Genomic DNA, 26649 nt, shown 5'->3' with positions numbered 1-26649 from the left:
CATTGCTCAATTAATCTATCCCACAGAAAAGACTCCAAACTCATTTTCCCTCTGCAGAGAGACTTCCTGTTCCATGTATTTTCCACATCCATCTTTGTGCTCTTTGGGTGAGCTGCTTCTCAGAAGCATTCTGGCACATCTTAACATTCTTATACAGTGACACACAAAAGGAGGTAACCATATTTTTTACATGAAGAAAACATTTAGCTTCTTATACTGAGATTACATCACATTTATAATCCTTCTGATACTACAACTTAAAGAGCTAACAAAGAAAAAGTATGTATAGACTACACATAATTATTTAAATGTGGTTACCCAAATGAGCAAAAAGTGTGTATATATATATATGAGTTTCTATACTTTTATCTTCCACGTAATTCCATCCAATTTAAGGGAATCACAAAAGAACCACATAGATTGCATAGCTTTTGCTCTTACCCATGTAAATTCATGCATGTCATGGATGTCAGCAGTTTATTTTAGCCAAAGAATGCATTTGTTCATATTCATTCTCAGACAGGAAAACACTGGATGTAGTTCTGTTAATTCATGAGAGGTCTTTAACAAATTCTCAGACAAAACAACCTAAAAACATGAGGAATGGTCTAAAAGAACTGAAAAAAAAGAAGTCTGCTTCTTGAGAGCGACAGAACACAGAAGTTCAAGAAAATTAACAGATTTTGCATTTTTTATTTCAGTAGTTTTACTTGAGATGCCAGATGCATCTGCTGTTGAAGGTGGCCAAGTGCCATAAGTAATGGTGGGGAAGAAGCTGGTCATAGGTATAACCCTACAGAAGCAGAACAAAGAGTCGTAACAGAGCAGTAATTTAACGAGAAATTATACATTTCTGTTAAATTATCAGACATAGCCTAATTGTGTGCATTTCTATTGCCTGAAATCTCTGTTAATCCATCCACCTCTCTTCTGTGATCTACTTAAAAATCAGAAGCTACAACATCATCCAGTTTGCAGGGGGGTTAGCAACGGGAGGAAACAGTCGATGTTTGTGCCTGCATTTCCTTGTGTATGTGTTAATAGCAATGATAGGTAGATCCACTTTTTCTCCTCAGCTTTCACTCAGATTGTGTCCCAGTTTTAATTTATTTCTGTATATTTTATAAAACCACAAAGCCAAATGACTGCCAAATAACTGGAGGAATTAATTAACCTCAAACTTGGTTTTGTGTGTTCCTTTTTGCCTCCTATTTACTTTCTCAGCAGTAACTCACTGTTCAGTAAATTACAAACAAAATATATTCATCTCATGTTACAGAGTGAGCTATCATTCCAAGTAGAAGATTATTAATGAGTTAATTATAACAATACTGTAGAGATGTTGCACATTGTTTATCTGTCTTTTGCTCTCTGCTTTTTTCTGTCACATACAGATAGAGTCTGGAATTCTGTTTATTTTTGCTCTTCACCAGACTTTTGTATAGACTATTATTTTCACTTGAAACTTCAACTGCAGTCATAGCAAAGTGATTCCTGGCATGCCAGAAAGCAATTTTGAAGATGTCATTTCCAAAAATAAGTTTATTTTTGTACATGATTGCTTACAGTCCTGCATGACACCTACTGAAACGAATACAGTGTTTCCTGAGTATACATTACACAATATTTCTATTCAAATACGTGAATAAGGGAGTATTTAAATAATAAAATTGTCTTCTAATGTCTCCTTGGCAAAATTTGGCTCACTCCACAGAATTCCCAATGGCAACAGTGTAAGAAATTATTCACGTACACAGAGCAAAAGATAGCACAAGAGATAACTTCTGCATCTCAGAAACTCTTTTCCCAACAGTTAAAATTAAAAATGAAAGAATTCTGAAATCCTTTGCATCTGTACTAGAAGCCTCAAGAAAGAAGTTCGAAAAGGACAGAGTTCTCACTGTGAACACATACCATTAAACCAAGAAAACAGCCTTTCCCTTGCCACCCACTCCCCTAAAGAACCCCAGGTGACATCTGGTCCCTGGTGAAGTGGGAAGACACACTACTAGTATCAGCTGGTAAGGAAGGGAGAATGACTGGTAGGGACAGTGCCTTATTTTCATGTGCCTGTGGGAAAAGACATAGATGAAAACAATAAATTATGGATTTTTTAAAAAATTATCTAACAAAATATTTTGGTTTGCTTTTTTCCTGTAGGCTTACAGCTGCATATAGGGACACCAATGTTTTATGAAGAGTAGTAGCATTCATAACAGACCTCTGTTCATCTCACAAGAAAATAATGATGAAGAGCTAGCTTCTATCATATAGAAGAGAAAACACACAACATAATTCTTAAAGGTAATTGTGTAAAGAATTTAAAATATTCTTGATTTCTACCTGATAAGTTAATCTAGAAAGAAATAAAGAGAAAGCCTATTTTTTACATGTAACTAATATTAAACTTTCTATTATGCCTGCTGTTTCATAGAGTTAACCATGTATATGGCATAATAATTCCAACATGCTGGTTGCATTGACTGACTATATCTGCAGCTATGATTAACATAAACCATTCGGAGCAAAATCAGTATTCTCAAGCAAAAGAATAAGTAAACCCATTTTTTTAAAAGAAAAGTCAGAACTGAAAGCCCTCTGAAAGGTTAATATGTCTAATGTATTTTTCTGAGTCCAGTCTAAGTGTTTCTAGCTCTTTATTTCAGCACTGTATCCAACAAGAGTAAAATGATACAGTATTTTTGGTTTCATATGCACTTTGAAGTATGTATCAACCTATATCATATGACAAGTCATAATTATGTAGCAAACAAATCAAAGAGCACATTAATGAGAAAATGATTTCTCTGTTTTTTACTCCAAATGTTGAAGTATTCAGAGCTCTGGTAGTTATTTTACTGGATCAAGAGATACATTAGTTACAGTAACATAGATACATCATTAAACAGAACTTTAAAATACACACTGTCATTTCAGTAGCTTATTTTTTCTTTTTAATAGATAAAACTCTTCATAATGAAACACATCTGTTTCATGTGTAAATTGATTATAGGGAATTGCAAGATGACCAACATTAGATGCCATCATGTATGTTTATGCTGTATTACCAAGTATCTATGTATTACTCATGATTCAATCTTTGTTATTAAAAAGGTGTTAGTATCTTAATTGCAAGATAATCAGTGTTTGCATTGTTAAAATGACCAGGAAACACTTTTTCACTTCATAAGCAGAAAGAAAACTAATAATTAGCATGATTAAAAGGATACTGGCTAATATAGGTCTTCTACTGTTATATTTCAACACCTCAAGCCCTTACTGCACCTCAACAGGGGTGCCCAAGGTGCTCTTCTGTGCTTTCCCTAGGGCAAGAAGCTCTAGAGAAGACTATCTGAATCACTTCTTTGAAAGCAGGTCTGGCTTAAGTGTGTGCATTGGAGGCTGTAGGCTTCTGGAGTCGTAGATATGGTAGCATCTCAATTTTTTAAGCTATAAACTTTTAGCTCTTTTAGTTGCTGAAGAAAACTGAACATGGGAGTAGGGCTAATGCAGTAATATCTACTCTGGCTTTATGCAACACTGAGAAACTCACACTCTCTCCCCTCTCCACCAACTCAGTACGGTGTCAAGCCTCTGCTTAAAGTGCTTCTCAAAACTTGGCTGCCTCAACAGCAGGGAACACGAGTACAGGGATCCTGCCCATGGCTCTCAATGCCCCCCGCAGCACTGGTTAAGAAGAGAAAGGATGAGGAGAGGTGAACTGACCCCACGAGAATTAAACAAGGGCACAGGACCACAAAGCAGGACTACTATGCAGCTCTAGGACACATACTGTGGTCTTACAATGGACTTAATTCAGCCCTATATTGAAGAATACAAATCCGCTGTCTTGACAGAAACTCATTTATATACACTCAAAGAATATGTATGCATTTCGTACAATTATGTTCTAGCCAAGGTTACTGACGGTCAGTTCGTGTTGTTTACATACAGTCTGGTAATCTTAGTTGCTCTGGTATCTGCCCAAGTCAGAGTCTTTCCCATCTGCTATCCCTGTTTAAAAGAGATTAAGTTATACTTGCAAATGCAAGGAAGTAAGGGTATCCAGTGGGTGCTGCTGAGACTTGCTCTGCAACACCTGCCATATAGGCTTAAGATGAGACACACAGGGAAAAAAGGGAGAGGAAAATGCCTCAGCCGACTTTTAATTAACTCCAAAAAGCTGAAGAGCTTCAAAGGAATTGTGCTGTTGTGCTTGGCCGCTTTTCCTATACCATTCTTACATCCTGAGATGCTGAGTAACTTAAAACCCTGTTTTATTTTCTACATTTCACTGAGAACAAGTATTGTTACAGTGTGTGGCTGAATGGCAAATACAATGGGAATCACTTCCACTTCTGCTGCATGTGTAAGTGCTGCAGCAGTAGGGTTTATGATGTTGCTAAAGGCGTGTCAGTAGCTGCTTCAGAAACACCTGTGTCCAAAGCTTTGTAATTTGGTTGTGAATGTAGATTTGGAAAAGAGAGATCAGAAGTAGAAGTTGCCTGTGCCTTTCACCCTGGTGCTGGGTGCTCTGAAATTGCTGATTAAAAGCAAAGCAAAAGTAGTACTTTACATGTTGGAAATCCGTAAACACAACAAATATTTTTATTTCTGCATTCATTTCCAAGGTGCTTCAATATGGGATAGCGCCACGGAAAGACCCTGCACTGACAATTTATCTCTGCAGCCTTGGAGTCAATTAGGTAAGTCCAAATTGACATAACGTGTGAGGGTCTCCCATTGATACTTTCTGTATGTAACTCAGTATTTCAGAACACTAGTGGATGGTTCATAATACATACACAAGAGTGTGTCTCAGTTTCAGAATGAAATTAATTGATCAACTTGCATGAGGCCCTTATAAAAAGCTACCTGTAGTATAGGTCAAATCTAACACCGGTTCAAATAAATGGAAACTTTTCTTCCAGGATTAGATCTGGCTAAAATCAAAGAAATGAATCCTGTTGACTTCAGCAAAACTATGGGTGGTGCTCGCTGTGATCAATAAATGCTGTTGTCCATAACTTTGCTGAGCACTGCTCTTAGTCTAAAATGATAATTATTTTCCCCTGATACTTTAACCTTGAAAAAAGGGTGCATCCATCAAAACAACTTTTTAAGAACTATCTTGAGAAGTTTAACAGATAGAAGTGTAGCATACTCAAGGATCTTTATATGAGAAGTTTCATAAATATTGTATATATTGAGTGTGTAATGTGCTGAATTGGTTCCTCTGCAGCAGTGAGATTGACCATGTCAACGATCAATGGTTTAAGGCTCTGAAAAAATAAACAACTGAGATGTTAGGAATGTAACAGGCTCTAAAGGACTGCAGTTGTCTTATGAGGTACATAGCTGTAGAAAATGAGGGGTCTCACGCTGTGCAGATGTAATAAGAATGGTTCCAGAAGAACTGCTTCTTACAAGGAAAATCTAGGCATTCATGTTTAATTTTTTCATCATATTTTTTTGTTAACCCTATGCTATTAACAAAAAGAAAACAAACCCAAAAGACTTGCCATCAACTGCCTGGACTGTAGTTAAGTAGGGAGAATAATCTAGCGTTTAGATTACGAGCCTGAGGCTTGATTCTTCTCTCTCAAAATTTTAGTGAAGCATTGTTCCATTGGAATTAGTGGAAGTACCCTGTGATAAAAGCAATTTAAATGGAAAGACTCCATAATCTGGCCATTCTGGAGATGTGTATTTTACTTCCAGTTCTGCCACTAATGGGTAGTGTGAGCTCTGGCAAAGACACTTAGCCTCTCTTGTATTGTTTCCCTTTGGTAAAATAAAGAAAAATAGTTAACCCACTTCACTAAAAGAGCTTTAAATTGGATATGTAACAACACAGCATGAGAATACTGCAAGTACATGCCACAATAACTTTGTGTGGCAGCAGTTGCTTCTAGGTACTGAGGCAGGCCTCATTTTTGAAGCGTGAGTACATTACAGGTATGTTATTACTAGCAATAACTAAAATACTACATTCTGCTGGACTTACACTGGCTCTGTATACAGAGTACTCGTACTCATTTGTTTTTCTCTATGATTTCCTTGGTTAATCATGATAATTTAGATATATTTGTTTGGCTTACTTGCTTTCAAGGCATGAATGAATAATAATACCCAAATGTCTCTCATTTTAGGAGGAGGGAAATGAAACACCAAAATCTAGTATTATAAACTATAAACCTGATTTTAGACCGGTACTGCATAGTATAACTGCAAAGATGCACCTTTTTTTTTGGTTTAAATTCTTATCATTAATGTTTAAATATAAAGCAGTTTAATATATACACGTGCACAAAGTTTAGCCAATTAACATTGCAGGTAGGTCTTAATATTTAAACTGGAAAAGCCAGGAGATTTACAGTTAAGGCTCTGAACATGGTATTGTATATAGTTATTGCAGGTGCCTAACAATGGAATATGGGCTTCCTTAGCACATGTACTAAAGCAACAGATGCAGACAGATTCTCTCTGAACAGTCTGTCCTTCTTTAGCTATAAACTGCATCATAACGTTGCTTCACTTGCATTTCTTTGCTTCTTGTAAGAAAGGAACATACTTCAGGATGAATGTTACAGTAATGGTTATTTCTGGGCAAATGGCTAGATTTATTTCCATGTTGTACCTTAAGCCGTCTCACACTCTCTAATTCTTTCACACCCCCTCCACGAAGGCGTTTGGACAGACGCTTGCCCTGTTGATGTCACTGGGAGTTTTCCACTGAGGCCAACAGAAGCAGATGACCTTTCAGTTAGAAAGTATTGGCTATTGTTCAGTAGCTATGTCCTCCTTAACAGGGGACAACCTGGATTTCCTTTTTCTGGGGGAAAAAAGCAGCCTCCTGAAAAGGCTGAAGAAAGACAGCGAAATCCAAACCATGCAGTATTTTCGGTGGTTTTTTTACTTAAACCACATCTGTCCTGAACATACAGGGGATTCTGGAATTTAGTTAGGGCAAGACTGGGTTCTCAGCAGTAAAATGCTGTGGTGTTCTTTTCTGTACCATATAGAGCAAATCTTTACAAAGTATTTTGGGAACCAGACTGAAGAATTCTGAAAAAAGCTATAGATGTGATGGGCTAAATCAAAGAAGCAACTGTGGGAACCTTTCTCAAACTGAGACCAGTTAAAGGGCGTCAAGTATTTTGGATTTATTTTTTATTTTCATCTGCGTCTAGTTATCTCTTTTCTCCCCTGTGGCATCAGCTGCCTGGTATTCTTTCCCAGGAAACATCTGTGATGCATAACATCATTCTATATTCTTGAAGGAGTACAATGCTTGACTTGGAACACAGCTCTGGAAGCTGTATTTTTTTTAATGCATAAATAATCAATATGGACCTTGGTGCCACCACATGCTCTATACATATTTTATAGCAATATGTATAATAATCACATTCTTCAAGTTACCTTTTTTTTACACGTTCTAGGGCTACTGTTGGAAGAGAAAGGTAACAACCCCCTTCAGAGATCTGAAAGTAAATTTAAAAACACACCAACACAAAACCAACTTCCACAAGAACAAAATTAATAATAATGTTCAACTTCCTTGCTGACTGTGCGATACTACAAAATATGTAAAAAGAAGGGCACCAAAGAAGGGAATTTTTATTGTCCTTGCAACAATTATGCTCGTTCATTTTTAGTATAGATAGAGATTGGCCATAATTCTTATTTAGGTGGGAGATAACACCACAGCGATGCAGGAGAAAACGTGAAGGCACTCCAAACCAGGCTGTGCAGAAATATATTTAATGCCGATACTGATGAACTGTAAAGCTGATCAGCTGCGCCAGGGCTGAATGCTGAAATTGCTGTTCAGTCCTTGCGCGCTGAAAACTTCCAGTGAAGTCACTGGGAGTTTGGCTGGGAATGGGGGGAGGCACAGCTCCCCGGCTGGCTCCACAGCTGGCCTGCAGCACCCGCGCCGCCTCGCACACCCCCTGATCCCGCGATGGGGGGGGGGGAGGAAGAACGAGGTATGTGAGAGCAGTTCGCGGTTAGAGCCAGGCATCCTTTGGCATTCCTCCTGTAGAGCAAGCGCTTCCCAGAGCGGCGCGCCCGGTTAGAAGGGGGATGCCAGCCTTGCCCGCAGCCTGCCCGAGCACTCGCGGCGCGGCTCCGTAACGCCGCTCCCCCGGTGTTACACAGCGTCGGAACCGGGCCGGGCGAGACCCAGGTCCTGCCAGTGCAGCTGCTGCTGCCAAGCGCCACCCCTCTCCTCTCAGGAAAGGTGTTGAGGCCGCTGGGCAGCGGGTGGCCGTGCCCCGTCCCCTGTCGCCGCCGCCCGGCTGGGGCTGCCGCCCCGCCGCGTCCTCCTGCCCCGCCGCGTCCCGCCGCCCCGGGCTTGCCCCCTCCGCGGCCGCCCGGCTCTCCCGCCCAGCGCTCCCGCCCCGCTCACCTCGTCCGCAGTCGGCGCGGCCCCGCTCCGCCCGGCCCCGGCCACCCCCGGGCCGCCCCCCGCCGCCGCCGGGCAGGGCGCAGGAGCTGCGGCGGCCCCGCCGCGGGAGGGCGGCCGGCGGCGGGCAGGGGCACTGGCCCGCGGCGAAGCCCCCGGCGGGGGGTGGCGGCGGGCCCGGGGCGGGGGGCTGCGGGTGGCGGGCAGCCGGGAGGCTGGCGGGGAGATGCCCCAGCCCGCGGGCTGCGGGGAGCGTCCCTAGCACCAGCGCCACCACGAAGCCGGCGAATGTCATGGTGCCAGTCCCGCCGGCTTGGGTCCATCTCCCCCTCGCACCGCGCCCGGGATGCGAGGGGGGGAGGCGGGGCCGCGGCGTCCCGCTAATCCCCCCCGCCGCACACCCCGGCCGCCCTCCCCCCCGCTCCCCGGCCTGCGGGGGCCGGGCGCCCTACCTGCCGCAGCACCCCGAGCGCCCGGCCTCCGGCTCCGGCAGCGGCCGCCCCGGCGGGGCTCGGGGAGGGGAGGGGGCGCGCATCCCCCGCGCCGCCCGCCCTCGGGGGGTCCCTCCCGGGCCCGTCGCAGCCCCGCGGGCTCCCCCCACCCCGCTTCCCTCTCGCACTCGGGGCTCCCCGACCGGCCACCTTCTCTGCCCCGGCCCCGCGGCGGGGGGTTCCGACCCCCCCCTCCGAGAGCAGAAGGAGCCTGGGCAATGCCTGGCCCAGGGCTGGCGCGCAGCCGCGGGGCGAGAGGGGCGCAGCGGACCCGCACGGCGGCTGGGGGGGCAGAGGGACGGGGGGAGCGAGCCCCAGGCGCGTCTGCGGGAGACAAAGGGGCTGGAAACAAATGCCTCGAAGAGAAATGTCTTCGAGGGTGTCGCTTTATCCCAGCCCCATGTGCTCTGAATAGTAATCTGCTTATCCCCAGCCGCTGTGGAGCTCTGCGTGACCTGAGCATCTCTGATTCCCTTTTTCTACCAGGATGGCTGTCAGTTTCGCTTCTTTGTCTCATATTGTTCAGTTGTTAGTTTGGCTTAGTCACAATTTTTTAATTTGCCGTTGTTTCTAATCTGTTCTGTTCATATTGTGCAAAGACCAACTCTGCACAGCCTTTATTTGGCAATTTGTAGTGTGAGTCTGTAGGTTCACCTCCCTGTAAGATCTTTTTTTCCTTTCTAATTTTTTTTGGCTGCGAAGTGTTAATCAGGTTTCTGGGTAAGCGCATCAGTATTTCCACCACCTCGCCTTGTGACTAGAGTCTGTAAGAAAAGGCGAGAGTGCGCTTTCTGCGTTCCTTGCAGGTTCCCACGTATCTGCAGTGAACAGTGGCCTTCCTTTATTAGCCTCCAAACTGTTGAAAAGGTGCAAAATGCACTGTTACTGATTTAAGCTTTTGTTTATAAGAACAAAAGAGCTCCAGTGCTAAGGAGAAGCAGGTCCTACGGTGTTTGGTATTACCTCTGTTCATTTTAGTTCTGCTCATCTGTGATGAATTTATTATTGCAACATTACAGTTAGTATTTTCATCGCTCACAAAGTTCAAGAATACTCTGCTGGGGTTCCTGCAGCAACACAGTAACCGTGCTATCACATCTGTTGCACTTTGTGGATATAAGCACACAGATTGTTCTTTCTGAGGTTTCTTCTGGGTGTATGTATATGCATTAGTTTAATAACTGTCAGGCAAACGTTTAATTTCTTTTCAAAATGTTTGAAAACATGCACAAGACGTTAACCTGAAACCAACCTCATTATGGCCATTTTTAAATTGTCTGAAGATTTCTTGCTGTCATGACAAGTTGGTTGCTTTTATCCTTTGGAAGGACCAGTTAAAAGCATGCTCAGCCTAGCTGGTTAAGGCTTCCTTCATTGCCTAGTAAACACTTTCTGTCATCACAGTAGCAGCAATATTTCATTTTCCCTGACCTAAGCTTTTTTTTTTTTTTTTTTTTTTTTTTTTTACTTCTTCCCCTCTAGCCTGGAAGAGGAGTGGTTCTGCTGATCAGCACAGGAGGAAGAGAACAGATGAGTATGATGAATCTTGCAAAACACTTCAGGCAAAGCTTTCAGCCTGGTACTTATTCATGTATTCTGATTTCATTTGTCTCCCCTAGGTGTGTGGGCCAGCAGGAATCGCACATAGTGAACTTCCTTTGCCTGTGTAGGGTAGGTTTGTGCTTGAGGTCGCGAAATGGTACTAAGCGGGAGGTGGGAGCGGGGAAGAGGGGAGCTACACAGGGAAAAAAGGTTTGGAAGTAACTAGAATTATAAAAGAAGCGTCAAGAAGAAAAAAGCAATTGGCATAATGATTCCCTCCCAAAATAGGGGGCAGCTTTAATTGAATGATCCACATGTACAGATTCACTCCTGAACGTTTTTAATTTTACATTATGGTTATTACTTCTGTAATTATATAAGGAGAATGAGCCTTAATTTGTTTTAATAACTGTAAATTAGCTTGCACTGTGATCTGAGGTCCGTTAATGCTACAGGAAATGCTGCTTTTGTTGGAATTGACAAACTAGGGACTTGGTTTGGCTTCCATTTGAGACATTGATAATAGTTTCACCGTAAGTAGGAGGGGCTCTTTTCTAAGAAATAATGGAACTCATAGATTTTGTTTTTCCAAGATGTATGCTTTGCAGTTTGGTTGCAGCTTCTGTCTAGGCTAGAGCATTTATGAGTGTCTCCACTGTATGGTTTCTTCTTGTGTTTGAACTGTGTGAGCTGTTGCAGTTTTTCCTTTGGCTGTGGCACTTACAGGTGCCATGTATAAAATCATTCCTATCTGCTTGACTACCTTGATTACACTTGTTGGAAGCTCATTATCTGTGTGACTTCCACCTCTGTCACATTTCTCACCATCGGTCAGGTGTTACTGGGAAGAGCAAAGCCAAAGCAATAGTTATGTTGGACAGGACAGACTGTGGTTTTGAGACCCTTGACTCTTTTGGACATTACACTTAAATTAACAGTTAAGATTACAAGGGTGCCTAAAATGGAACTGCACTATGCCTTAAGGGTGAACTTCACCTTCACACCTTTATGAACAAGAAACAAAGGCTTAATACTCTGGTATAGCTGATAGAGCTTAAAAAAGGTACCAAATATGAGATGTTCTTAGCGCATTTGGATGCCTTAAAAAGTTTTGTCTCTGCTGTAAAAAGCTGTGGAAAACTCATTCACAATTGAATTGTAAATTAAAGGCAGAGAAAAAAATATGTTTGCTTCATTAGGAAAATGAGCAAATAGCTTGCTGGAAACCTCGAAAGGTCTCTTTGGATCTGGGAATTATGTGCCACTTCAATTCTGAAATTACAGTATCCAACTTTTCAGAAAAGAATTGTCCTAAAATGTTGAGAAAAAAATAAATATGAGTAAACTGTGTGAGTCATACTCCTGCAGCACTACTGCAGGATTTAAAGTTAGTAATCTCTGATTAAGAAGGCCTGCATTTTTATATCAAAGGCTTGCTTTGGTCTTTCTAGATCAGTAGAGAAAAAAATCCATTAAGGTGACATTACAGTGGGTGAACTGGCTCCAGCTGAAGTACATAGCATTTCTCCCTTGTGTAAAACATTTTCAATACTTGTATTAAGTATCTAGTTTGTACCTCTTATGCACAAAGGTAGTACCTATTGACTGCAGTCCCGTGGAAGTCCGTGGAATGACGCTCCTGACCAAAGTTATCAAATCTGTGCCTGCATACCTGACAGCTTCCATGTGAGCAGTTGTAGGAAATCATCTGCTAGAATAGGTCTTAATTTCTGTACAGTTCTACAAGGTTGGCTGCTTTTTTCTCTTCTGATACTTGACACCCCTGATACCAAACTGTTGATAAAACAGAGAATAATAGGTATGAATTGATATGACCACTCCACCCACTCTGCTCCCCACTATCCCCAGTTTTGTGCATAGATTCCTCAGGTTACCTGGAAATACTAGAAATATTCACATAATGCAGCAGCAGCAGCATGGGTTATTCAGATATGCAAGACTTAAAAGGAAACTTACACAAGAGCTTCCTTTATCCTAACAGCTTTCTAAAAGCACTTGATAATTCTTCCCTGTCCCTGCTTTTGCATTAATTGTAGGAGTGTACAGGTTATCAGAGGACTAATTATCAATAAATGGTTCTTGTGAATAGGTGAAGGTATCTGATGTGTGGGTTATACATTGAAAGATAGTAGTCTGGCAATTCAAAAACGTTTAATACCAAGCATTTAAAATTCAGCTAGAGAATTGGTCCAGTTCTGCTCCCATTTAAATCAATAGCAAAATTCACTGATTTGCCTCTTCCTGTGTTCAGTAAAGCTGCTTACCGTTATTTTCGAGTAGCTCGTACAGCGTAATCTCAGCATAGGTTTTAGAAAAGCTGAGCACTTCCAGCTGTTGGTGGAATTCAGTTAAAATTACTGAGAAGTGACAGCCTGAGTCCATCCCATTTTATTGCCACCGATAGCCCTAAACCAGGGTCTTCTGTCCTGCATTCTCTCCTGACCAGGTTAGAGTCAAACAGCAACGTAGAGGTGACAGATCAGAGCAAGGGCTGACTTCAGGCAATGTGATATATGAGAAGTTCCCACAGGAAATAAGTACAAATACAAAGCTGAGAGACCGTAAGACCATAGCCAAACAGCCGTGCACAACATGATGTAATGAAATTATTTGCAGACTATCCGTCTAATAATTTCTTACTATTACTTCTTCGCATAATCAAGTATGCTGGGGCCAGTAGATCAACCTCTGGAATCAATTGAAAAACTAGGCACATGACCTAGTGGGCACTGAGCGAGCTCTAGCAGCCCCAGAACAGGGGCTGAGCTCCAGACGAGGAGAAGAGGAGGCAAGGCTTCGCAGAGAGGAGATTTCCATGTGGAAAATGGGCCATAGAATGCATGCCATAGTGAGTCAACATTTTTAGGATGTAAGTCAGCGCCCTTATAAAATCATTTTATTCATTAATCTCATTCTTTTTAGCAAACACGGGCAGCAGAAAATTGAAATCCTGCCAAGTCTGACTCAAAATTAATTTGGGTTTGTGCTTATATGGAAGAGAATAGACCTCTTGTCTGTAATTATATGTATGCTCTATAGGGTGACCCTGCATTACACAGGATATAACTGAACAGCCTGTAATTGATGAGGTTTCCATTACCACATAACACAGTACACACAGTAATGAGATCATAGAAAAACCTTTTTTAAAGTGTTAAGTACCTTCTTGTACAACAAGCTCAGCTGATGTTGTAAGGCAATAAGAAACCCAAGTTCCTGGAACAAGGCAATAAGAAACTTGATTTCCTGGAACAATTCAATACATAAGTGCATATGTGCTGAATGCATATGTGCCGAACACTGGGTTATACAGACGTGATGAAATAATTGCGTCTGAAACTGAAGGGTAAACTGAATAATGCAAATGTGGTGAACAGTTTATGTTCAATACAGTGAGAGGAAAAAAATGCTATTACCACTGAGATAGTTTTGACATATCCAAAGTAACACTACATCATTTAAAAACTATCAGTTTTGCAAAGAAAAAAAGAAGCAATTTTTGAATACCAATGAAATGTGGAGATACTTGTTTGAAAAATATTTTTTCAAAAACAAAAAAAATCCCTGCATTCACTAAAGGGTCTAATTCTGCAAATATGTATCCTCATTCTTAGTATGTACACATCTGCATACTGTGATGCCTCCATGTGTCAAGTAGATTGTGTGAATACCGTGTGTAAAACTTGCGAGGACTGGAGGCGTGATTTGTTCATGCTGTTGCTACTATTTCAGCAGTACCCAGGAACGAACAGCATACAGCCTTGTTCATGCAGTTGCAATGTGATGGTGTTTGAGGCTACATTTTATATTCGTTTTGTGAGCAACCACCAAGCTCTCCTTTATGTTCCTCCCCCAGAAGGACCATTTCTCAGATCCCAAGTGTGCAACGCCATGTGGCTGAGTGGGGAGTGAGACTCAAGCGTGAGCGTAGCAGTGCCCCAGTGTGACTGCATAAATACAGCAGACATGCCACTCTATGTCCTGATGCTTAGAATAGGAAGTAAATGCGGCATCACATATGTTGCAGTCTGTTACTAGGTGAAGGGTGAGTTTGTGTAGCTGTTCCATAAATAAGCATATCTAAAGAGACAAGAATATGCCAAAGAGGATATTTTGGAGAAATTGAATGGAAAATGGTGTTTGTTAACAAACAATCTTAACAAAGTTTCACTAAGAAATGGAACTTCAGTTCTGAATGTGACTACCTTAGGTGCATGTGGCATTTGGTACTTGATTCATTGAGTCTGTCCTTTAAGGGAAGCTGTGGATGTGATTCATTCTGTGCTCATGCTGGAGAAACAACACACTCCAAAAAACCCACAAAGCAATAGGCAGGCTAGACCTTTGTAAAATTATTTAACATTTGTTGAAATGTTTTAACATTTTGCTTTAGGACTAAGAGAGAAAAGATGAGAACAAATTTTTTTTAATGTCGTCTTCACCATAAAACATACATTCTTTACTCTTTTTTTGTGTAGACAGTGGCCTTTATAAATCAGTCAACATTAGATAAGCCTGCCACAGAGCAGGATGAGGCCTTATTTATTCAAAACATCCACTGTCAGTGAGGACAACTGCTTCATAGAGCTGAGATATATGACCTTCTAGAATTTCCTCTGACATTCATGATGTAGAAGGTTCCCTGGGGTAAACAATGCTTTATAAATGTAGTTGTTTAAACAAGTTCTTCTCTCACAAATAATCTAGGTCGTCCTCTTCCAATTATTTATGTCTGGAGTGGTAGCAGGTATCTTCTCTTTGTTCAAAGTTAATCTGAAAATATTTCTTAATAATACCTGTTTCAGAATTTTGCATTTCATTGCTGTGTAGTCTAAGTGCAATGAAAATCACAAACCGCAGAAAGATAAGTCAGGCAGGGTTGGTTTGTGTTTTCATCTTCCATCTAACCCAAGTGTCACCTTCCCATTAGCAGCAATGGAATGAGGCATTGCCAATATTCCCTGCAGGAATTTCTCAGTGCCCTGCACAAAATCCAACAGCAAGGTGCATACAATATGTAAATAAGATTTTTTTTCTCCAGAGTTTCAGAGGGATCCAGGAATTTAGTGGTGAGCTACATACATGCAATGACCCTTCAAGTATTTCATTTATTTTCATTACTGTAAGACTCTGTTGCCAGGAATGAGAAAGGATAAAGTGAGTTACAACTGTATTTTTACAGTTCTGCATAATGCAAGCACGTATTAACACAATTACTAAAATATAACTCTACCTTATTAGAGCATGTAAAATAAACATAAATGGGGGAAACAAAGATAAATACTTGTTGGAGCAGGAATAGTTTTGTCTATGAAGACATAGTTAATGTATTATATAGACTTTGAATTTCTAGATGCTTTTGATCTTGAAAAGCAGCAAGCACTTCAAATCAGCATAAACCTTACCATGAGCACATTTGGTCTGCAAATTGAAATGCAAAGCAAGACATGTTCCTTTTTCCATCTTTTCCCTTCTGTATATGTATACAACTGTAGTCTGGCCCATATGTTTTATTGATTTAACAAAATATTTCAGAGGGAACCCATTTTAAACAAACAAAACCCCCTCCAGTTTGTACATCTGTAATTTCTCTGTATGCTTCTGCAGTGGACTCTTAAAATACAACTCAACAGATATGACTTCAGAATGTCCTAATAACAAAAAAATAGTGCTGTATTGTCCAAACAAATTACATATTAACATGTTTCAATACACATTTTCTCAGAGGGGCACAGAAAAATCAAATACAATTCCCCTGTCACAATATTACTTAGGTTTAGTCTTTGTTCATCTCCAAGTGCTGGACTAATTGACAAGGTAAAGAATTTCACATATTTCCAAAAGTCTGTTTTACATCTGTTATTTTTAATCGGTTCACAAATAGACTTTTTAAAAGATTTCACCATTGTTAACAACTCGAGAAGTTTGTTGTATGTGAACTTGAAAACAATGGCTCACAAAATTAGAAGAAATAGCAAGCAGGATTTTGCCACTTTTTATTTTCAGTCACAATTCTCTATCAAGATTAAAAAGAGAGACCTGAACTATTGTGGAGGTATTCCTATGTCCCTTCTGCTAGGTGTTACATACTTTTGACTCCCCACCAAAATATTTGATTGGTCAGCATTACCCAAATGGAGTCCTACCTAGTTTTATCATTTTTTTTTTTAAAGTAACAACTTGAATTTGCTGGATAATGCAAGTAAAATTTCAAAAGCCTTTTGTTTTTTTCCTTTAGAAAGAAATCATGAAAGCTGCATTCTCTTACCATTAGTAATAGTTTTGGAAAAGACAATAATTGTTTCAATGGAATACTTATTATTATACTTACTGAAGGGAAAGCAAAAAAACCCCTAGTTTATACTTGCTTGAATTAAGGGGTCTGGGATTTATAATTACCTGAAGAAACTGAACGCTGTGCTACCAAGAAGAGATTTAAAAATGTTAATTCTTACCTCATAAGGGTACTGAAAGATCTCTTGGGGGTTAACAGCATGTGTTCATAACACATGATCTTGGTATGTTCCTTTTTGGGTTGTATTGGAAGCAGTAGGACTAATTAAAAAATATGTTTTGTTTTACTTTCCAGTTCAATTAGCTGAAAAGTTTAGCTCTTAAGCAGGGGAGTATATTGTTGAGTGTTTGTAAACCATGTTCTGTTGGCTGTATTGGTTAATAATTTCATCAGAATCAGCGAGTCTTCTCATGTTAGTGAATAGGTTTTGTGCATTATGAATATAGTTTGTCCATATTGTTACCATTTAAAAATACAAATCTCAGTAGTTCCTAGCTTGCTTTCACAAGTATACGCAGAGCTAGAGAAGCCATTTTACACTGAATAATATAAAGTGATGCAGAAAGATGCACTTCCTATTTGTGCTTCCTTTCAGCATTTTAGTTGGAATTTTAAAATGCAGCTACATACACTTTAAAATAAATAAGGTGAGGATACCATCTGCAGTTGCAAGGAGATTCTGTACAAGATGGGATCAGAGTTGGCTTTGCACTATTGAACTATGTGTCCTGTAGTTAGAACAATACTGGCATTGTGCAGACCTGTGACAGACATTTGCACTTAGATCGCCTTCATTACCACAGAATGTGGAAAATGTCTGTCAGGAGCTGTGGGAAGGGCCAGGGAGGAAGGGCGATGGATGAAGAAAAGAGGGCAAAATGGGCAAGATCCACTGCTGTAACTACTGGCAAAACAATCTGTTTTCTTCTAACCTTCATTGTTGGCTTAGTCATCCCTTAATTCTTTCTTGACTTCTGGCTGATGTCCCTTTCTTTTCTCTTCTGATCCTTCATCCCATCATTACGATTTCCCCATTGCTATTTTTTTTATGATATAATGGCAACGTGGAATGTCACATTCCAACTTACTATTTTCATATTTAGTCATCTTGGCTGGGATAATGATTTGTCAACTAAAAAGTAAAAATTAAAATTAAGCCCATTGGATTATAGAAAGCCATGGATTTTTGCTATAGAAAAGACAGTGACTTGTCCTGTTTTATACTGATCTGCTTAGCATGCCATTTATTTTTGTACATGAACACTTTGTTAAAGTACACACTACTTCTTATACTTTAGATTTCTAAACATTTTTATTTTCCCCAGTATATTCTAATAGTGTGTAAATAAATCCTGCTAGACCAAATACCCAGTTATATTAAATAGAAGTACTGCTAAGTTTATTAATGATAAAATCTCAAAACCTCTAACTGTTTTTTTTATTGTTATGAATATTATCCTATTTTGGAAACGGCTCTCAGTTTTGCCATCAGTTTCAACAGAACCCTTGGCCCTTAGAAATCAAATAAGTAACTTCTGCTTGGAGCTGTAGGAGATGGACTTGCAATCTGAATCATAGGAGCACAGAATCATAGATTGGAAGGGACCTCAAGGATCATCTGGTTCAATCTGTCCTGGCCAAAGCATTGGCTAGACAAGATGGCCCAGCACTCTGTCCAGCCCAATCTTAAGTGTCGGACATGGGGGAATCCACCACTTCCCTGAGGAGGTTATTCCAGTGATCATGGGTAGTCCATATGTCCGCTTTTTTTTTTTCCTGTATGTGTAGGTTTTTCTTCCTGAAGCTTCTTTCTGAATTTCCTAGAACCCAGGAGAAGTAAAAAGCAGCAGAATAACTTTGCTCTAGGATTTAACTACAAACCATCTGCTGGAGTAACATTTTCCATATTCTTTATTGCCTTCTGTCTATACTTCTGGTGCTTCGGAAGCTGTGGTTGCACATTTGCTGCAAAATAATCCAAATTGGGTTAAAAGATCAGCTAGATCTTTTTCCTGGTCTGGTTTATTACACAGCCACAGAAAAAAACACAATGGATAGTGCAGTGGCATGAATGGAGAAATAAGTGGCAGATCTAGGAGCTGTTTAACTTAGTATGCTATAAACTTAAACAAGAAGGCATTAAGTGTAGATATTGAAAAATGGAGTATTCATAGAAGCCATAGTTAACTGGTAACACTGTAAATGCTCTGGAAAACATGTAAGTAAATTGGAGACTAGGAAAAGAATAATAAATTCTGGGATATGGTTTTAATTAGTCTGTGCAAATAGCATAGGGATGCAAAATACTCCATCTAATTAGCTATGGAGGTATCCAGGAAAACATTAAATAATAATGAAAACAAATTTAAGATGGGAAAGTATTGCGTATATGAGGTAATATGTAAGGATGAGTTTTCTGGAATGTAAAGACTTCAGACCTATGAGCTTTTCAGTGTACAAAGCTACCATATACCATAATATTCTGTATAGTATCATGTAGTCACCTTTATTGCTATTTAGTACAAACAGAACAGCTCTGAGACAAAGGAATGGTACTATAATCACATAGAATATGCACAAGTACCATAGTTAAAAACGTATGGGATTGTTTTGCAAGCATGATAGGACACAATTTCTGACTGTAAGGTAAAACTGACGGTACAATTTTAATATCTTGTGTGAAAAGCATAGAGAAGGCAGGAAAGTGTTGCATACTATTTTCTGATCTCAGTGCTTATAGAGTTAAGTCTCTAAGTCAGTGAACACTGAGGTGTATAGAAATATGTTTCTTTGCTATTCAAAGCGTAACAAATTCACACTTCTTTAACACTTTGATTTCTAATAATAAAGCCAGCAGACATCATGTAATTATATTTGTATTGCCCTTGAGAGTAGATTAAATTCAGCTCAGCGTTTGAACCAAAAGTATCGCTGAAGTTTATATAGTTACTAGAGATTTGCTCCTGCCTCACTTAAGGGGGCAGCGTTAAATAAAAAAGGGGCCAATTTGGGGGCATTATTAAAATGAGGAGGAGTAAATACAAGGCTAGACGCAATACAACATAAAGCTGCACTCCATCACCTCTTCATATTCTATTTTTTGAGGCATATACACAGACATTTCAGTTAAAAAGCCAGCTCTATTTTAACACATCCTTTGAATGTGGTGGGAAGCCAGTAATGCTTGGATCTGCAAGTGAAGTGGGACTTGGGGGCTCAGGGGACTGTTTTGACTAAATTCTTTACTAATTTTAGAATGAGGATTGTCAAATTAATTGCTGTGATTGACTGAATTTGTCAAAAGAAAGAATATGTTCATCTCTTTGTTAAAAGAGGGATGTGACCATTGCCAAGCTGTGTGGATGACTGTAGTGTTCAAGGTAACACCCCTGAAATCACGTACGTCTCGCATTTAAATCTTGGTAGTGAGAGATATTAAAACACAAGTCATTATAGCTCCAGAAAAAAATATACAATATCCTACAGTAATGAAGATGAGTTAGGTCATATTGTGCCAGCCTTATTCACATGTAATAATGCTGATGCATTGTCTCTTCTGTGTGCATAGTCCCAGTGATTTCTTGTAATGGCGGGTGGGCTTGTGTGAGCTGCGATGGTGCAGTACAACTGTCTGTGTCCTCAGGAGAGTTAAAATACCCAGGTTCTCTGGGAACCATGGGGCAGGTTCTCATTTCTGAGTTCCGCTGCTGTATATTCTTGACTTTAGAGCTTATGGAGAAGTGGCCAGTAAGTTTCTGCAACAGGTAAAAGAAAAGCTATAAACCAGCTTGCTCTTTTTCCCAACACAAAACAGCTAAATCTTACTTTTTGGTATAGACATGAACACAGTGAATTTGTAGAATAGACTAGACTATTTCAGTTGGAAGACACCTACAGTGATCCAGCTGCCTGACCGCTTCAGGGCTGACCAAACGTTCCAGCAGGTTGCTCAGGGCACTGCCCGATGCCCCCTCAGTGCTGGCAGGTGCGGGCCATCGGCCGCCTCGCTGGGAAACATCTTCCAGTGCTTCACGGCCCTCTGCGTAAAGGAATGCTTCCCGATGTCAAGCCTAAATAGCTGTAAATAGAATGTCTTGAATTAAGAATATATGCTATATTTTCAGTAGTTTGTGACATTTCTAGAACAAAACATGTTGATCAGAGGAATTTTTAAAAGCGGGAATAGTTTTCATTCCCAGCAATATAACAAATTCAATGCAGGTCTTAAAAAGCTTTTTTGACCCATGCATGTTTTTCAGAAAAAAAAAAGTTCAGTTCAAAAAACTTACCTAGTTCTAGTCAAATACTGCTGTTCTGGCAGTGTTGGATACTGCTGGAAGAATCCAGAACAGTGGCTTGTTCACAACATTTAAGAAATTAAATGAGTTTATTCCCTGTAATTAGAAATATTTCTATAATTTGTTAAACATTTGTGTGCAAGTTACTTATTCTTGCTGACAAAGCGAAATGAAATGCAGCGCTATGCAAAACAAAGAAATTGAATAATATCTTTCAAAATTCCTGTCAATAGTCCACTCCAGGTTAACAGGGAGGCTATCATCAGTTGGTCCAGAGGCAGCAGCTCTCCTGCTGTGAGCAGCATGCAACATCAAGGCTTCATGTCCATCACAAAGGACATGTACAATATACAATACAGGATTGAATGGCAATGAAATTTGATCTAGATGAAGTGTGAAATTGCAGCACATATCTGTCAAATTATCCAGAGCGTTACGTTAGTGTGTTTATGAAGGCTCTGTTTTGGCTAAGGAGGAGTAGTACTGGCCTAATAAAAACTCTGCTGCTACTGAGTTCCTTGTAGGAGATTATAAACCAAAATCTGAACTGCTACAGTGAGTTTGTATAGATTCATGCCTGCAGTGTTTTTGCAATAAGCTCATTAAGTCAGATTTGCCACCTTGTAGGGACACAGCCTAAGGCAGAGGTAGAAAAGCACGTGCAGCCACATTCAGTGGGTGTTGTGGATACCATCACTTATTCAAAATAGGCCCCGAAGTTGAGGTTACCGCTTCTAAACATATTTTTTAAGAGTTAAATCTGGGTACTTGACTAAAAGCATGGGGAAGAGGGACCTGAAATAGGAAGTGTGTGATGTTAGTCCGTGCTAACCGTTTTCTCTTTGTTTTAAGAGATAAAGTTCTCTTTTAGTTCATCTGTTTGGTCTGTTCAGTGCTTTTAATTTATGAATTTATTGAGCATCCAGTTGGCATAATTTAGTTTGAGGTTAGAACAATTAAGGTGAGAGAACAGTGATAAACTAAGCAGCTTGGGCCTAATTCTCTGTAACTTTTACAGTCATTTCTACTGATACAAAGCAAGGCAGCAATTTTTTGCTAAATGGAGCAGCCTAGACTTCAATATGTCAGTATAATACAAGTCACAAATGGGTGTGAAATTCTACTATTATTTGTTTGTCTTTTATAAATATTTTACAATGCTAATAATGGTTAAATGAAGTGGCATAGAATGCTTACTGCATTCGGAGACAACCGCTTGCAGCTGGAAGTAAATGCAAGTGTGCTGGAGGACAGCATTTGAATTCAAAATTATCTCAACAATAGGAATAATTAAAAAGATTGAATGCAGGTCAGGAAAGAGAAGTGAAAGGTAATGTAAGCAGGAATAATAAGTTAAATAAAAACAGGATGAGAAAACAATTGGCTTTGAAAATCTGAGGGAAGAAATTCTGGATAATGGCTCAGAGTTGAAGGCAGTTCAGCGAAGTCATTACCTGCAAAAAAAAAGGAAAACTGCACTGAGATCCCTGAACAGGTCGGTCCTGCAGCATATACTACATCATGTGTGTATTTCACACACTGTTGTTGAAGGCTTCATCTGCAGCCGAATGCCTAGTTCAGGGAATAACCATTCATGAAGGAATTGCCTTGATCAGATGAGATTCCACGGGGTAGAAGGGTCTGAATTGAAAAGAAATGCAAGAGCAGTCTGCTCAGACACTAAGGACTGTTGCAGAGGAGAAGCAAACTTCTGCGTGCTGATGGCAAACAGTATGACATGCATTTATTTTGCTGTCCATATGGAGCAGAGATTATAAATTCCAGCAACAAATATTTAGACTGAGGACTAGGGGAAAAGAATCTGAATGTTAAGTACCATGAAGCTCGTATGAATTGCCCAGGGAGGCTGACGCATTTCCAGTACTGCATATTTGCAGGTTTGACACCATGTCAGGGTTGACATCAGGATATCAGGCTGGATTAGAGGATTCTGTTCTTTTTGGATGATTCCTTGATAAGGAATAAAGTTCCAGTCCACAGCAAATAATGATGGAATCAAACCACCAGTATCTGTGATAAAACACAAACCTGTAGATAAGATTATGGTACAGTATGTCTGCGTGTGTAGCTTGACTCCAGACCAGCAGAATTTGGCCTGATACTTAACAGAAAAAACCCGACCGCAGACTGCATACAAGGCTGAGAGCGCCAAAATGACCGCATACAGAGAGAAGAAGAAAGGCAAGGAGCATTCTGCAAAAAATACAAACTTTTTATTTTGCAACAGTGTATGTGTATAGTGTAACATCTTTCATACCCATTAGTGTTTGTAAAGATTAGCTCGTCTTAGCAACCAGTTCTAAAAACAGACTGCAGGCTCACACAAACTTCATCAGATCACATCCAGGAGGAAGTGATTTTGTTACTCTGCAGGGACTTGTACTGTATTCATTACAGCCAACAGTATCAAAGCAGTGTGCAGTAGTATGAGATAACATTTCTTTTTCCATAACGTTTCCATAGATAGGACAGTATAACTAGGAATGTATTCCTTAGGGAGATAAAAAAAAATCACCTCTTGGTATTTTGGCTTTTTAACATTTAAAAGCTCGATCATTTTTCTAGGATGTGCTATCACTTGAGAAGTGTGAGTAGCTGGAAGTTATTTCTTTCTGCATTAGCCTGCACTGCTCTTTTTTTCCTTCTCTTTGTGCATCTTTCTCAGTTTTAAGTTTGACCTGCATAATGTCATTGAGGTGTAACATAAGAGCTCGTACTGCAAAAGCGAGATGGTATCTGGCACCGTGCTCCATATTACCAGAGTGCTGAATGTCACTTGTCAGCTCTTGTCCACGTCTTTGATGATTACAGGAAAAAATTGTCTGTTCCAGGAGAGCAAACATTAGCATTAATTACAACTGCTGAGATCATTTGTAATCTTTCTTTATCGCTTTGTGAAGTTTCCTTCTGCAAGATGCTAGGGGCTGCAGTGTATTGCACAACTTGTCAATCTGGACTTCAGGCCCTGATTTTACTCTTCATTCTTGTAGCATGAATAGCTGTCGGCATGACCATCAGCATGCAATGTAAATTACATTCAAAGACAGACAATAAATATGAAGGCGGAAAGGAGGAAGCAGGAAAGAGACAAAAAACCCGATGAAAAATGCTTTTGCAAAAACTCCCCCAAAATGGAATTTCTTAATCAGGAAGATGTGGGCAAAGCCTGAAGGCTGACTTGCAGATCGCCGGGGGAGACCGGGCCGGGGTGCGAGGGCTGCGGCAGGGCGAGCGCCGGGTAGGAGCTGCGCGGCGGCCGCAGGGGGGATGCCGAGGGCACAGCTGGGCACAGCTGGGGCCGGGCCCCCGCGCCAGGCACTGCGGCAGCGAGGGGGTGCCGGCAGGGCAGGCCTGGATGAGGGGGGCTCCACAATGGCTGTGCTCAGCTGCTGCCAGGGCGCCCTGAGATGGACCTTAACCGTGCAGCGCCTGAACGGCAATGCATTTCACATCTTTACCGGAAAGCCGCTGAAATGGCACGGAAAGAGGAAAGCGGCCTGCTGCGGTGCGCCGGGGGAGCCCGGAGGGCCGGCTCCCACCAGCCCGGAGCCAGCGGGTTGCCGTACGGCACAGCCCTGCCTTGCCCTGCCGTGCCGTGACGTGCCAGGGCACGGCACGCCCGGCCCCGCTGCCCGCAGCCCACATGGCCGCCGCCGCGCCACTGGCGGAGCGGGCGGAAGTGACGCGCGGGCGGGAGCGCGGCGAGGCGGTGTGGCGGCGGCCGGCTGCGCGGCGATGAACAGCCGCCTGCAGGAGATCCGGGAGCGGCAGAAGCTCCGGCGGCAGCTCTTGGCGCAGCAGGTAGCGGCCGGGGCCGGCCCCCTCCCGGGGCCCGCGGCGAGGGGGCCGCCGGCGCGGCGGTTCCGCAGGGGGCGGCGGGCCGGGCCTGTGCGGCGGCGCCCGGCGGGAACGTGAGGGAGGCGTTCTGCGGCGGGCCCCGGCGGGGAGCTCGGGCAGGCCGCGCAGCCCCGGGGGGCCGCTGGCGGGGGGAGGCCGGTCAGGGTTGACGAGCGGCCCTGGGGCGCGGCGGTGGGGTGGCTGCGGCTGGGGCTGGCGATGGGCGGTAACCGCGGGCCGGTCGGCCGTGCCCCTGTCCAGCTAGGAGCAGAGAACGCGGACAGTATCGGCGCCGTGCTCAACAGCAAGGAGGAGCAGCGGGAGATCGCCGAGACGCGGGAAACGTGCCGGTCAGTACCGCTGGGCAGCTCCTGCTGGGAGTCGGGGCGGCGGCGGTACCAGCCTTGGGAATAGCAGGAGATCGCGCTCCAGAGAGCACTCGGGAATCTTGCCATGTATTTTAAAAATGCACAATTTAGTGACAAAAATCGCTTTAATTACTCGGATCTGAACTTCCAGATGAGGGGAGCGGGGTTCAGTCACTCGCTTCTAGTAGCAGTTTGGAAATCAAGGCTAACTACTGCTTCCTGTGTTAAAAAGCTACTGTGGAGCAGGTCTGAGGTGTGAGGTAGGCTATGCCATCCGCATTGGCCTAGAGCCTTTAGACTTTTGCCAAGTGCAGTTACGGGGAAACTTTGTTAAAAAGTTCTTACAGAACAACAGACACGTCCAGGACACAGTAGCTGGTGCTTATTCTCAAATTTAATAGCAATTTTCTTGTGTGAGCGGACTTCGTTTTGTAGAGGTACGACTGGTTAAAATAAGTTGTACCTTTTAGAACAGAGAAATCACAAAGTGAGGTACCTTTTCAGAAGACCTGTCTTTGAGAAGTTGTGCTGGTCTCAAATATACTGAGAGAGGAACAACTTCTCATATACAAGGTTTCAAAATAATTTCAAACCTGTCACAGAAACGTGTAGTCGTCAGATTATGAGAGATTTTTGAAATTTTCTCTCCGGAGGGAGAAATTGTCTTATATGAGGATTTTTTTTTTGGACACTTTTAGGGCCGCTTATGATACTTCTGCACCAAATGCAAAACGCAAATACCCAGATGAGGGAGAGGCTGATGAGGAAGAGATTGAAGAGTATAAGGTAAGGGGGGAAAAAAAAAAGGCAACAGTTACTTTTGTCTGGTGTTCATGTGTCTCTGAGGGACTTATACAGTATGTGGGTGCATATAAATAAAAACAAATGCTATATGTATCAATACTTTAAAATATATGTCCTTCAGTGGCATCTCCCTTGATGTCTTCTACTGCAGATATCTAGGAGAGGGAGCATAGACACTAAGTGCTTGCCTTCAGATGTCTCCTAGGTGCATTGAACTGTACATGGACCAGAACCCAATGTATGGAGACTTAATTTAGTGCTGCTCCTGGGAGGAGGTGGGCTTAAGTGACAGCGCTTACAGGGAATGGCAGTGTGCTGTGACTGGCTGTCTTGTGTGGGCCGAAGTGGTAAAATGCATGTGTGCTTGGGTACACAAGAAAATAAAAACTCTTTACCAGAAATTCTTTGTGTCAGAAGAAAAGCTTGCATTTAGCAAGAGGCATGGGCCACTGGATGAGGTACAGGGAGGCTGAGGGTGTCTTCCGACCTGCCTGTTAAGTGCAAAGGAGTGCAGTTCTGGAGGAATGGAACAAATAAGGGATTCTAAGGGAATGGCAGA

The 26649-nt window shown here is 41.7% G+C and overlaps 2 protein-coding genes across 6 annotated transcripts in view; one reads left to right on the top strand and one right to left on the bottom strand.

Annotated features, from left to right (window-relative positions):
• Positions 1-10363, bottom strand: part of PRSS12 (serine protease 12) — a 51641-nt gene extending 41278 nt beyond the window's left edge. Inside the window, exon 1 of one of the 2 annotated variants that reach the window (XM_080373555.1) lies at positions 8866-10363. In XM_080373555.1, coding sequence (XP_080229681.1) covers positions 8866-9421 — 556 coding nt within the window. In that variant the 5' untranslated portion in view covers positions 9422-10363. Of the gene's footprint in view, positions 1-8416; positions 8834-8865 lie in introns of those variants that run through there. The other variant, XM_080373556.1, reaches the window with a different exon arrangement.
• Positions 1-26649, top strand: part of METTL14 (methyltransferase 14, N6-adenosine-methyltransferase non-catalytic subunit) — a 51441-nt gene that overhangs the window by 2476 nt on the left and 22316 nt on the right. The window contains exons 2-6 of one of the 4 annotated variants that reach the window (XM_080373585.1): positions 2161-2304; positions 4632-4706; positions 10387-10575; positions 25180-25268; positions 25985-26072. In XM_080373585.1, coding sequence (XP_080229711.1) covers positions 10435-10575; positions 25180-25268; positions 25985-26072 — 318 coding nt within the window. In that variant the 5' untranslated portion in view covers positions 2161-2304; positions 4632-4706; positions 10387-10434. Of the gene's footprint in view, positions 1-2160; positions 2305-4631; positions 4707-4806; positions 7995-10386; positions 10576-24695; positions 24883-25179; positions 25269-25984; positions 26073-26649 lie in introns of those variants that run through there. The other 3 variants (XM_080373586.1, XM_080373584.1, XM_080373583.1) reach the window with 3 other exon arrangements.

The sequence above is a fragment of the Falco punctatus genome (assembly GCF_963210335.1).
Source record: "Falco punctatus genome assembly, chromosome: 1".
NCBI lineage: Eukaryota > Metazoa > Chordata > Aves > Falconiformes > Falconidae > Falco > Falco punctatus.
The sequence above is the reverse complement of the archived record's forward strand: the minus strand, read 5'-3'. Positions and strand labels throughout refer to the sequence as shown.